The 13,974-nt window shown below is 34.3% G+C and overlaps 1 protein-coding gene across 1 annotated transcript in view; it reads left to right on the top strand.

Annotated features, from left to right (window-relative positions):
* LOC149804350 (GTP-binding protein 2-like) overlaps window positions 1-13,773 on the top strand; it is a 56,072-nt gene extending 42,299 nt beyond the window's left edge. Inside the window, exon 12 of the mRNA XM_089939253.1 lies at window positions 3,407-13,773. Within this exon, the coding sequence (XP_089795379.1) occupies window positions 3,407-3,562 (156 nt within the window). The 3' untranslated portion in view covers window positions 3,563-13,773. The remainder of the gene's footprint in view (window positions 1-3,406) is intronic.
* Window positions 13,774-13,974: the final 201 nt, after the last annotated feature.

Genomic DNA, 13,974 nt, shown 5'->3' with positions numbered 1-13,974 from the left:
TGGTCAGTTTATAAGAAAACTGAATGCTAGAGGACTGGCATTTTGTGACCTTGGCAATAGAGATCTGACTTTGCGATTCAAAGAGTTTGGAAACGCACCTATAAAAAAAACTGTACATGGAAAAATTGAAGCTCAAAAAGGCATCTGGTAAAAGTACAGTTGATTACTATCAGATGAAAGATCTCTTGCATGAGAGAACATATGTAGCCCTCTGTCAGAATATGCGCACTGCATGTCACCAATACAAGCACATGCTTGAAAGGAAAAAGGCTTTCATTGGGAAGGAAAAGAAATGATTGCACATTGAGCCAAAAGAGTCAGCGGTGACAAAAAGGAAGGCTAAAGAAATCTTTGCCAAAGCCGCAAAAAAAGCTCGCCTGGTACATGAACAGGTCATGTCCATTGAATAAAAAAACAAGTGAATCTATGGGATTATTTTATATATAGTTGATGTACTTGGGTGTTTATTTTACAGATTTGTTATGAAAAGAGAGAAGTATAATATATTTGCTGCAAAAAATTGAGAAATTATTGTGACATAATTACAATGTGAATAATGATATGCACATGAAATAACTTAAGCATCATTAGTATTGGAGAAAAAATTCATGGAACTATAAATATTGTGAAATCTTCAAAGTCAATTGAACATTTTTAGTGTATTAGTTTTTCAAATGATTATTTTGGTTTCTTTCATGATCATAAGTTGCACCAGGAGCAGTTTTTTATGAGTGTAAAATGCGTTTTTGGCACTGCCCCTTGAGATCGTTGGGGGAGGCCCCCACCCCTCCTTACATTTTTTTCAGCATTTGTTTTTGAAGACCAAAATCATGTCTGCTGGTCTCTCCTCCCCCCCCCCTTGTCGACCCTTCACTTGATGGTATTTCCATCTTTGAAAGGAAGGTGGTGCACCTTTATGTCTGTTGACATCCTGGTTGTCTTTCCAGTATGCAGATTACAGATAGAAATATAGTTATATAATGATATGCAATTCTTATCAATGACAAGAAAGAAAAATACTTTCAAATAGACTACTTGGTTGTCAGTGAGTTTTATTCAGCGTTTTAGGCAGTTTCATGTTGGCTTCATTTAACTCACTTTAGCCACCTGGCCCTTTGTTTTGCACTGCATAAATGCTTTGAAAACAACTAATTTTTTTAGTAATTACCAGTTTCATGTCTAATGTAAACTTTGAAGACATTATAATGTTATTTTCAAAACAGAAGCAATAAAACAATTTCCTTGTGCAAAGAAAATTTCAGCTAGAACAAATCCGGGCATGGGAATGAGGATGTAAACCAACAAAATCTAGCACATTGTACTTCCTGCATATGCAAAAGGCTGCTGTGGCCACAGGTACTAGTATTTGTTAGTGAAGGAAAACTATTGACAACACCTAGTCCTATTCTATTATCTTTTCAATTTTTTTTTACACAAGGTGACAAACTTAAGCTGTTTGAAATCTGCCCCCTTGCTGATTCTTTGATAAATTTATTTATTCCATCAACATTTGAATTTCTGGATGAATTGAATTGACCACTGTCCATCTCAGTAATGATGATAGTATTTTGGCCTGCCAACTCTGCAGCTTAGAACTTGTTAATAATCTGCATAAACTATCTTTCTCATTAAACTGGTTTCATTTGCCTGTGACTGTTTTGCAGCCACAGTGAAGATGAAATACCAATACCAGACCTGCCAACCTTCAGTATGGTAGTTCATTTCTTTCTGGAAGTTGGATCAATTTTTATTAAGGTGTAACAAAATATTTTCAATGGCTAATGTCAAGCTGGAAAACATGCATTTAAAAATACAAAAGTGTGATTGGTGTACCATCTGTACCGACAGTAAACATCGTGTTCAACTCTAAAGTTTATCAAGTTTACTTCAGTCCTACTTTCCTCCAGTACAGCTTCACAAACAATAGTTCTAAACCTGACAGAACTCAATGGCTTCTTGATATCTCTTAACTTGACATAATACATAAAATAAAAAGCTATGATGACGGAAATAATCTATCCACCATGTGACATACTCAAACTCAAATCAATACATGTTGTCTATAAATGTTACCCTTTCTGCTTTTTGCCCCCAAGAATCTGAATATTCCCTTTTATTTATGGGTACTAGTAAAAATATTAAAAGAGGCTTATTGTCCTGTTCATCCTGACTGCTCACTTGTTGGACGTGATTTAAAAAACAAAGGAAGCAATAGTTTGATCATGCTGGCATTTTGCAGTTTTAAGCGTCCAAGATACTCCAGTCAATTTAGTCTAGTTCCTTGACCAGTCCCACTGAACCTAGTATGAAACCCAGATGCAAATAAAGCATGGACAAGCCAGTATCAGGATTTTACTGCAAACAATCTTCTTTCCATAATTTTTTTTCTGTAAGTCTGTATTTTCAGGGTAATTTCCATAAGGCTTAATGGCAAAATTATAATGGTTGGCCTGTTTGCAATATAGGGCCCTTTTTTGTTGTCCAAATGATGGTGAACATTTTTTAAGCTAAATAATGTTTATTTGAAGACCAATATCCCTCTGTTTTATCAGTTATCATCATCAACAGTTTGTAAATTATGCTTTACAACCTATTCTAGGCAAAATTGACACATTCTTGGTGTCAGGGAAGTTGTATGTCAAGATACAAGATCTGTTCTACATAGAATATGTATAATAGAACACAAACTATATTATGTTGTTAGTATTTTTCATGATAAAATACATAAATTTTGTAATTCAGATTTTTATAAATAACATAAGTTATGCTTTATGCAGGAATAATAAAACTGTTTTTCCAAAACTTTTCTATGCTTGAAGTTGAAAGTTTCAGATTTGTAAACATTTTGTCTTAATTAATTGCCGAATTAACAATATTAGAGAACTTATGACGGTCATGATAATAGAGTTGCCATTTACAGTATCAAGACCAGGTAGTCAAAATCTTACAATTGTGAGGGTTAAACAGCAATTTTTTATTTGTTAAGTGTGTCACACTAGTTTGTTTAAAAGACAAATTGGATATCAAAAAAATGTACAGATGCTGTGTATTTGCATTATTTGTGACATACCAAAATTATATCACTTCAGGTACCAATGAAAATATAACTTTTACAGAACTTTAAAAGGCGATGCACAGGAAAATGATGGAATTCACTATGTCTGATGTAGTAAAGAGTGTTAACGGCCATGAAGATAAATCACCAAAGAACAGAAGATTTAGATTCAGCAAAGCATTTTTAAGTGTACATATATTAGTGTATGTTAGATGTTAAGCTTTTGCTATGGTCTTTTTAAAGTATTATCTGTTACATTTTGCTATGATCTTTTTAAAGTATTATCTGTTACATTTTGCTATGGTCTTTTTAAAGTATTAACTGTTACATTTTCTCTTCATTTTCCAACAGAAAAGGATCAGGACCAATGAGAAAGCTCAGGTCATCTTCAGATTTGTCAAGCATCCAGAATATATTCGTGAAGGATCCCGTCTTCTGTTCAGACAGGGCAGTACCAAAGGAGTAGGTGAAGTTATCAGGATAAACCCTCTAGAGGACGAGCCTTAAATCCTTTTAATAATTCAACAAAAAGGAGTCACCACCCAGTAGACATTTTTCAGTTGGGCTTCATTTGTGAAATTGCTTCTTTAAGAAACAAATATGTTTTTAATCTCATTTGAACTCATCCATATAACATGTTTAACATGTGTTTTCTCATTGTATGATTGTGATTGGTTAGCAATGGTTCTTTCTAAGACTTTCCCCAACAAAATATTGTGTCATTCTCTTATGCAATATGTCTTTAATTATAGATGGATTGTTGTTGTCTTTTTTAACAAATCACCTGTTTTCTAAATTTGTGGAATTTATTTGCCAACTCTTTCTTTCAGTCCCAATCATTAATGACACTAGCCTCATGAAGAGGCTTAGATGAATGATGTAGCTTTCACTTTTGGTGGTCAGGGATTTCGATCTAAAATTAATAAAATGCACACTTTGGAATTTACAGAACTGGCAGGTCTTTCTCTTGAAAGCATGCAACTGATTTATATCGAAGTTATTAGCCAACATATAGATAGATGCATTGATACATATTTGCTTGCAGTTACCATAATACTCATATAGATAGATGCATTGATACATACATTCTTGCAGTTACCTTCTTTACTTGCTTTTAAGTTGTGCCCAACTGCAAACAACATAGACTCTGATCTGCTGCCACATAATGCACCTGTGATGGTATGTGTTGTTTCATCTGCTGATGACTTCTGAGAAACTGCATAGAACTAGATGTTCTGGTGCATTATGCAATGGCAGATCTGAGCTTATGCAGTTGGATCCAACTTATAAGCGAGTATATATGTTAATTGGAGAGAATCACTTCTTGACTGAGCACTTTTGGTATATGCTTTCTGATTAGTGAAGTAGATGGGAAGTCATTTGTATAGATACCAATTCTATGCAAAAGGTACTCAGTCGATTGCTTAACATTTACAGGCCATGAAATAAATAGCATCAGTATTCATAAAGATTTAAAAATCAATGCCTTTTACACTATTGGTGTAGTGTTTTAAAAATGAATATGGTACATATCCTTATGTTTATGTATGAGATTTAAAATTTGAATGTGCTAGATGTTATATTTTCAATTCTGTGAAGGTAACAATTATATGCCACAACACTACCACAACTACTACTTCTACAGGAACTTAAATCAATTTCTGTATAACATCAAAAAGCCATGACATAGACACACCTGATTATCTCAGGAAACAACTTAATTTTCATCAACCATTCAGTTACCATAATGTGCATTATGACAGCCTAGATTTGTCGGTAAATGGCACCATTATGCATGTTTGAAATAGGCTGTTAGCAATTAGCATTTCCTGTTTAGCCATGCAAACATATAGCCCTAGTCTGTCTGTCATCATCTGATCTTGCTGGTTGATCAAGGTGTTTATTGTTTAAGGATGATTGCTTGTAAACAGTTGGAGTATCTAAATTTTTAAAAAGTTTTGTTATTTTACATATGATAGTTATTTTTTTTTTTTGTCATTCATAAAAGTAAGTTTAGCTGAATATTCTGAAATATTTAGTCTTAAGCAAAGCTCACATTTAAAAAAAAGAAACCTCAGTAAAATGATGAAGTAAAAGGTTTTTGGGAATAAATTCAACACAAATATGAGTTGTAACATCACATCTTTATTCATTTCTTCAATGTCTGTAAGTGTGATTATGAAATATTTACTGAATTTCCTGGGGAAGCTGAGCTCAGTTTTTCAAAGAAGCCGTATATTATAGTTTGTTCATCAAACATTGTTTTGCCCATTCAGCCATAAAGCCATGTAAGCTTATGGTGTGGCCCTACATCTGTCATATAGTGTTTGTCCCTCAACAATTGCTTGTTACTGTAGAGTCAATATTTCTGATCAGAAAATGGGAACATGGGTTCATGGCATAAAAATCTTGCATCATTTCGATCATGTGCGAGAACCATGAGGTGATCTTGTATCTGATTTTCTAACCTTGTTACCCCTCTGGAGGCTGTAGTTCTGGTCTAATTTTAATAAAACTTGGAATGTATGCTTACATTCTTAATATCTTTAATGAATTCCCAAATGAGTGAGATCCACTCTTACAAATGAAGTGATTTGGTATATGATTGGCAGAGCTTGTATCCACTGTGGAAGTCATATTTATGACCCAGTTTTTATCACAATTGGTATGTTAGCTTATATTAAAATCATGGACAGTTTCAGAAGCGAGCAGGATCCACACACTTTGCATCTGGATTGGCTGAACTTGCTGCCAGTCTTGTAGCCATATTTTTTTTACCTGATTTTGATCAAATTTCAAATAAAGGGTTATATGGCAAATGAGTCATATAATGCATGGTATCCACGCATTAATGAGGTGACCTTGCATGCGAGTGGCTGAGCTTGTTAACACAGTAGAAACCATATTCCTGATACACTTTTGATCAGACTTGGTGCATAGGCATAAAGATTTTGCTTCAAATACTTTCCTTGATCAAATTAACATTAGGAATATAAGCCCTACTACCTCCCGAATCCAGTCCACCCAAAGATGAAAATTCATCTTTTCTCTCTCAATTATATAAATAAAGGGCAATAGCTCTTGCCCATTACCTCCCCATGCTGACCAAAAATGGAACTAGTTTGAAACTTTTGCTGTGAACTGACAACATTGTTCACATTACCTACTGAAATCCATTGGAAATTTGTGCTGCAGGTAGTAAGTTTTCAGTTTTGACCATAATTTAGGTGAATTTTTTCACTAATCCACACATATTTTCTGCATTCTAACCACATGGCTCTAAACAGCTGCATTGTAATACAGTGGTTTCCAATCTCTGGGTCACAAAAACATTCTGCAGGGTTGTCAGGATTTCCTTTTGGAGGTGGCAAAACTTATCAAAATGTGGAAATGAAATCGTGAAGTTCAAAAAAACATTTTTTAGAGTTGCAGCCAAAAAAGGCCGGGAACCAATGTTGTAATAGAACCTATTGAAATTCGTATTTGCGCACACTATTTATTTATTACCCCTGTTATATTGGGTGGAAGAAGCTGCAAAATCACCACCATCTACACCTGATAATGGTTCATACTCAGATCCCACCATGGAGTGGACTGAGTATAACTTTAAGGCAGTGATAGAGGAATTTATATGGGGTGTTGCCAGACTCATAATGTCCTCCAGTCCACCCTCCTCTTTTAAACTAGTATACAGGGTCAAGGCCTTGGTTGACTGTAGCAACAAAAAAGTCTGAGAGTTGACTACCCGCATCCTTTACAATCTCGCTGGTGTAAGACCCATTCTGTCATCTTCTTCACATTTCTCCCAGCATTAGACAAGAACTACACTGCAGTCAATATGACTTCGTCTGCTTATTAAGCATTGGATAAACATGTTCTACACATCACTTTGAAACTTGGTTACAATATAGTGGCCACATCTCGTTTTTGGAATTGGCATCTCTGGTAGCTCTCAGGTTTGCAGACATGCTAGCAATCATATGCCTGTGAGTGAATGGCTAGAATATCAAAGGTAATTAACAGGTAACCCACCTAGCAATGGCAGATGCTTTGATGGCTTCCTCTCTTTTACAACAGGATGCATGTTATGCTTATCCTTGCTAAAGCCACATCCTGCCCTGACCCTGTGAACCTCCCTCTTTTGATCGTCTCCGCTGTTCATTGACAAGATAGAGGAAATGTGGAGGCAGGCAACCCAAAACTATCCCTCCATCTCTTAACATAATAACTCTGGCCTTATACATCATCTCTGACTGATTGGTGTGATGACTGGAGACAAGTCGATACAGGATAGTTCACTGCACAACGAGCAGCCTTGATCCCATTCCTATACATGGAGACAATCTTTTATCAGTTTCAAAGGTATTAGTATCCAGGGGATAGTGAACAAAGGGGCATATAATGAGAATGCCCCAAGAACAGATACCAAAGGTAGCTTTCAGATCGACACCAGCTGGTAATCATAAATGTGGATGGCCGAAGATAACCCAGCGAAGGACAGTGATGACCATGCTGGAAGAGATGGGACTTTAATGGGGCCAGGCACAAGCTATTGCCTATGACCAAACTAGATGGCAGAAGTTAGTTGCAGGCATATGTCCCGTATAGAATGAAGAGGTATAACTTTACCTCCACTTGTTCTCCATTGATTTGTGTCCCTGACTGCCTGCAGACAACTATTCTGGTAGGCATCACTCTTGTTTTTTTTTCTTCAAACAGCATTAGATCGATCTCTTTCAGCCAGATGAGTGGGCAATCCAAATTGTCAGAGAGGGGCTTTAGTTCTTATTTCACCAAGTCCCTCTTCATTCAGATGTAAGTACTGTCATACTTGGTAAAGGACACACTTTTGCAGCAAGAGATCCTAGCACTCATCAAGAAGTTGGCATTGAAGATTGGAATCCACAATTTCCAGTTTTCCTTCGAGCTTTGTTTGGTCAGGATGGCAAATGGCAATGTCCTTGACCTCAGTCATCTATATCAGGTCATACTTTCACTGAAATTCATGATGGAAATGGGAAGATCAGTCTGCTTCTCAATCCTTCCGAACTAAATTGCCATCTGTTTCGATCTGACAAATGTATATTCTTATGTTTTTGTTCATCCATCATGGAAATTCCTGCATACCAAGGAAATTGTTAACAGTTCTCATTTTTGTAGCAACTGTCTTCAAAGCAAGGTCATGATCCTCATGTCAGACAATTCAGAGACAATTCTGTGGTAGTGATGTACTTCTTCCTGTGGTACCAAATACTTCAAATCTGCATTCATTCTAGGAATTTTATGTGGTAAGACATTTTTTCTTCTTCCCAGATGGTTGCATTGCTTGCAAGTTAGTATAGTGGATTAACCTTCATATGCAGGAATCCAATCTTCTTCCCTCAGAGGTTAACTGAGGTATAGGTATAGGAGTTTCCTCTGTCTATTACCTATTTTCCTAATGTTAATGTGGTTTGGAAATGCATTTGAAGGAGAAAGCAGATTTTTCAGTAAATTATGTTTCTCATATAATACTTACCCAATCACATTAAATTTAATACCCTACATCCTCCCCGTAATGCAAGCATCCTGTTACATGATGTTCCATTCTGCTTGAAACTAGTGTCATGTCATCTGCAAGGGGAGTCAATATGCAAGAGTTATTGCCCTTTGTTGAATATAAAAGCAATGAATTTTCATCTTTGGGAGGGCTGGATTTGGGAGGTGGTGGGGCCTATATGTTAATATGATTGGCTAAGTATTCAAGGAGAAAATAAATTACTGAAACATTTGCTATCTTAGATGAGTACAGTTATAGCAAGATCTGTGCATATTAATGAGACGATTTGCATCTGATTTATTGAGCTTGTCATCACTTTACCAACTCTATTCTAATCATAATTTTATTAACTGGCTTACATCATCAGGATATATAATTTTGTATTATGAGCAAGATCTGTGCTTATTGATTAGGCGATCTTCCATAGGATTAGCTGTGCTTCTTACCACTGGAGATGCTATTTCTTACCCATATTTAATCATACTTTACAAATAGGCTAAAATTGTCAGGGTGTTTGTTTTTATTATGAGTGAAAATTTTGAATATATATATATATATATATATATAATCTTGCATCTGATCCAGTTTCTGTTAAACTGGTTAAATAGCTTTATACCATAAGGATATGTTTGATCATGCACAAGAAACTACACTTGATAATTATGCGTTTATCATTAGAAAGATTTTGAATTAGGATTTTGTAAAATAGGTAAAATCAACACGATATAAAGTTTGGAAGATAGTTTACACATGATTAGGGAGCCATGATTGCTCATTTGGTAGAACATCAGGCTCCAAATCCAAGGGTTGTGGGTTTGATACTTAACCAAACCAGTCCTGGTGGTCCGCCTCATTGTGTCCTTGGAAAAGACAGTTGCTTGCAATTTCCTCCACATGATATTGTCAGCAATAGGTTCATAGTACTATTGAAAAAATTAAATAAGCAAATAAAACTTCTTAGTGAAATGGTCAGCTGTTAAATCATGTAAGGCAAGTGAATGTCATCATACCAACTTGGATATCTTGTTTGTATACATTCAAAATGAGCTGTTTTCACATGTTGCAGACTGCATATTAATGAAAGAATGTGTCTGTTTGAACAATATGAAATTATGTCTCCAGCCAGAACATTTTAAAAATAAATTTTATAATTATAATTTGACATTTTTGCCCATGAACAAAAAAAAATTTGAATGTACTTTAATTCATTGCTTGTGCCATCAAAGTCATTAACAATATTTTATTTTGATATTGATATGCTTGCTGATCCAAGTTTTACTATAAATTTAGGTATTTGCTTCAAAACAAAATTATTTGCCTGTTATGAAAACTGTATGCCATTGTGCTGTATCAGAATATATATTTTATTTGTAAATGTTGTTTTCTTTCTGCCTGTATCTAATTCTCTGTCTCAAGTTTCTGTTCTCGTCCTGGACATGAAATATCTTAAAGCCACTATAAATATAAGCTAGATCTCTTTAATTGACATGCCAGTAAATACCTACATATATCCTGTCATATTTATTACTATAAAAAATGTGAACTTTGCATGTATGTATATTTATTTTGAGAGATTGATACAGGTTGTTGGTTGTACAATTTTTATTATTATTTAGTTTCCTTTTTTTGTTTCGTCTGGAGATCTTGTTTTATGGACGTATTTACTTGTTTTGTTGGTATGAATGCATATATCTCTTTAGATGGTATTGATGCATATATGTCTTTTGATGCTTTGAATGCATGTATCAATTTTGGTGGTATAGATGGGTGTCCCAGTTGTGATGGTATGGCTGCATGTATCAGTTTTTGTGGTTTAAATGTACGTACCTATTTGATACGTTGAATGCATGTGTCTATTTTAATATTTTGAATAGATATGTATGTTTTGGTGGTTTGAGTGCATGTGCCTGTTTGATGGTTTTAATGCATGTGTATGTTTTAGTAGTTTGAATGCACGTGTCTGTTTTGATGGTTTGAATGTGTGTGTCTTTTGATGGTTTGAGTGCATGTGTCCGTTTTGATGGTTTGAATGCGATTACCTTTACCATGATTTGAATGCATGCATCTGTTTTGATGGTTTGAATGCAGTTGCATGTTTGAACACATGTACCTCATTGATGGCTTAAGCACATGTACCTATTTTGATGGCATGGCTGCATGTACCTATTGTGACAATTTTATTTTTCATGAATTGATGTACAGATTTATCCTAGTATAAAATTTTTAACTCTATTTATAGTTTTTATCATATGGAATCGGTGTGAATCTGTGTTTATTTTTGTTATTGTTTTAAATTTAACCATCATGTAGCATCAAGAGCAGATATTGTTCTTAAAGATTCTCTTGTGTGGAAAATTTCTGTTGTTTTTTTTTTTTTTTTTTGTTTGAGGCCGTCATTACAAACCCTTCTTGGGGTGTATTTTAGATTATCTCCCCTTATCTGTAACCATTTGCTATCTGCTCCTCTTAAGTCACTTATGATCTGATTATTTCAATATCAATACAGAAATTTGTATATTTTTTATTAGCTTCTTGTATTATGTAGTTTTTCATAGAAGTCAACCCATTATGTCCATCTATCATTGTACTCCAAATGCTATGCTTTGTTCTCAGTTTGGGTTTGAATATTGATGCATTATGATTTTATCCTACACAGTTTTGGTTTGAATATTGGTACATTATGATTTTATCCTACACACAGTTTTGGTTTGAATATTGGTACATTATGATTTTATCCTACACACAGTTTTGGTTTGAATATTGGTACATTATGATTTTATCCTACACATTGTTTTGGTTTGAATATGGATACATTATGATTATATCCTACACAGTTTTGGTTAGGATATGGATGCATTATGATTATATCCTACACTGTTTTGATTTGGACATGGATACATTATGATTATATCCCACAATCAATTTTGGTTTCGATATTACGATTATATCCTACACTCCATTTTGCTTTGGATATTGATACATTATGATTTTATCCTACACATTGTTAGATTTATCTTATTAAGGCAAATTAGTTGTTAAGGAATCATTTTTCTTGCAAACTTATGAATCTTATACTTTGAAATCAATTTTTTCAGCTTTTTAATAATTAGTAAATAAAGAATATATGAGGAAAAAGATTCCAAAATAATAAATTCAGATTTTTATTTCATTTAAATTTAATACTTGTTTCATTTAAATTTATATGCTTTGTGATAACTACAGAGAATATGAAGATAAAATGATTTTGGATGGATTGCAGTAAGACTTAAACAGATTATACTTCTCCAGACATTTTGGTGATATGAATCAATGGAGTGTACCTTAAAGTAGCAATTTATTATGTGTAAATTTATCCATGATGGAGACAACCAGAAACCCAGGACAGATTCATTAACATTGTTATTGTACTGTTAGACTGTATTTGTCTTTACAGAATTTAATATGGTCAATATTGTGCAGCTTTATGGTATTTTATGCACTTTGAATGATAGCTCTGCAGGTGCCTAGGAACTAAACTTTTACTGTACTTGTGACTGATTCTTTAGATTTAAGACAATAGTACATTCTAAGGATGGTTCTCGGTGGCACTTTGGAATTTAAGGTGAAGATAGCTTTCTGTCTTCATGCTGAAAGATCAACATTTATTCTCTTTTCATGTTACTGCATTTTTTGTTCCAGGATTGTTCACTGGCAGTATCTGTGCTTAATTACATTTATTCCATCATTTTGTGTAATGTTCAGATTTAATTTCTTTTTAGCATAAAGTGGCATGTATATGAAAGTTTTATTACAATAAAAATTTGTCATCCTAATACCAGTTAAATGTATGACTTCAAGACCGTATATATTAGTAGAGCATGTTATATCTTGATGTGATATGTCTCTCCATCGGTTAACATTTACTTTTGAACCAAAAAAGATGTTATAATTTTACCCAATTGTACATCGGGGTTAAGAGTCCTGCAAAGATGAGGAAACAAAATTGTCATGGAAAGTAATGGAAATTGCCACAAATTGAAAGGCCCCTTCACATGCTTGTCATTCTGTAGTGTTAAAGGGGGCGCTCACCAGTTAATTATATACCTTTGAGAGAGTGATGTATGTAAGGTGACGTTTGCATTTAAAACATGCACAATGGAGAGAATGGTGGCATACCTCTATACTACATTAATGTAATGTGGATGATATTTCTTTTGAAATTGTACCTGATTTAAACGCACTGCTAACTAAAATGAATGCTCCCTTGTGCTAAAAAATGAGCCTGAATTAGTCTACAGGTACACTATACATAGCAGCTATTAAAATAGGGAAAATGAATTTTGCCAGACTAGACAATACCAGCTTCTGAAAGTGCAATGAATGAATTACCAAATATATAAAATGTAAAAAAAAGTTATTGGCTCTTTTTTTATACAATTTACCTCTGAAGTTCAGGAAGTGAAAAGGACCAAGTGGAGCTAGCACTTTTTTGAAAGGTGCACATCTGGAGTAAGACCAAGCTGTATACTCTATAACCCATATTACACCCATCAATCATACACCAAAATAAAGGGAATTAAAAGTTCTTTGAATTATACATAAGATATACAAAGTCTTTTTTAAATAGCCAGTATAAACAGTGAGGAAAGCCGGGGAAATTCTTTTTCTTTAAAATCCTAACCCTATGCAAAATACGAAACTGTAGTGTGCCACCAATGTGAGTGGATCAGATGGGTGTAAATGGATGAGACAATCTTGACAACAAAGCAAATTATGTGGTTATCTTTCCTATTGTATCAATCAATATTATTATTTACTCTGTACAGATCCAGCTATACAGCATCTTCATTTTAAACATTAAAAAGTTTAGTCGTGGAAAGTTGGAAGAGTCCTGGGTGGATGGGAACCAGATTTGTATAGAAGCCCTGGTGTGTCTTTTGCCAGCTTCAGATTCTATCTTTGACAGATAGGATCACAATTATGCTTTTTATACCATTTTCCTGTTTCTGTTATTGTGTATCTGTATGTGTGTGGAGGGGCTAACATACCAGATTGAATCCATACACAAATTTCCATGGTTTTTTAGGAGGTATTTCGTAGGCCACAGAAGCTTTCAAGCTCAAAATTCAAGGTTCATTATATTTTATTTTTACTTGAGATAAACTTTGTTTTCATAGAAAATACAGTGCTTCCTATTGAATCTGATCGTCTCCATTTATTTCATCATTCATTTGTTTTAAACAACATATTTGCTTTTCAACATGGATACTCCTAGTGTTAATTTGAAGAAACTTATCTTAAAAGCATTACTCGACACTAAGTGTTCCTAGACACATCCAGATGCCATACTTAATGGTCAGTATCACTGCCAGATGATACCCATCTCAATTGTATGGGGTGT

The sequence above is a fragment of the Sinohyriopsis cumingii genome, chromosome 2 (assembly GCF_028554795.1).
Source record: "Sinohyriopsis cumingii isolate HCF-2022 chromosome 2, ASM2855479v2, whole genome shotgun sequence".
NCBI lineage: Eukaryota > Metazoa > Mollusca > Bivalvia > Unionida > Unionidae > Sinohyriopsis > Sinohyriopsis cumingii.
This window is presented reverse-complemented; position numbering and strand designations above follow the sequence as displayed.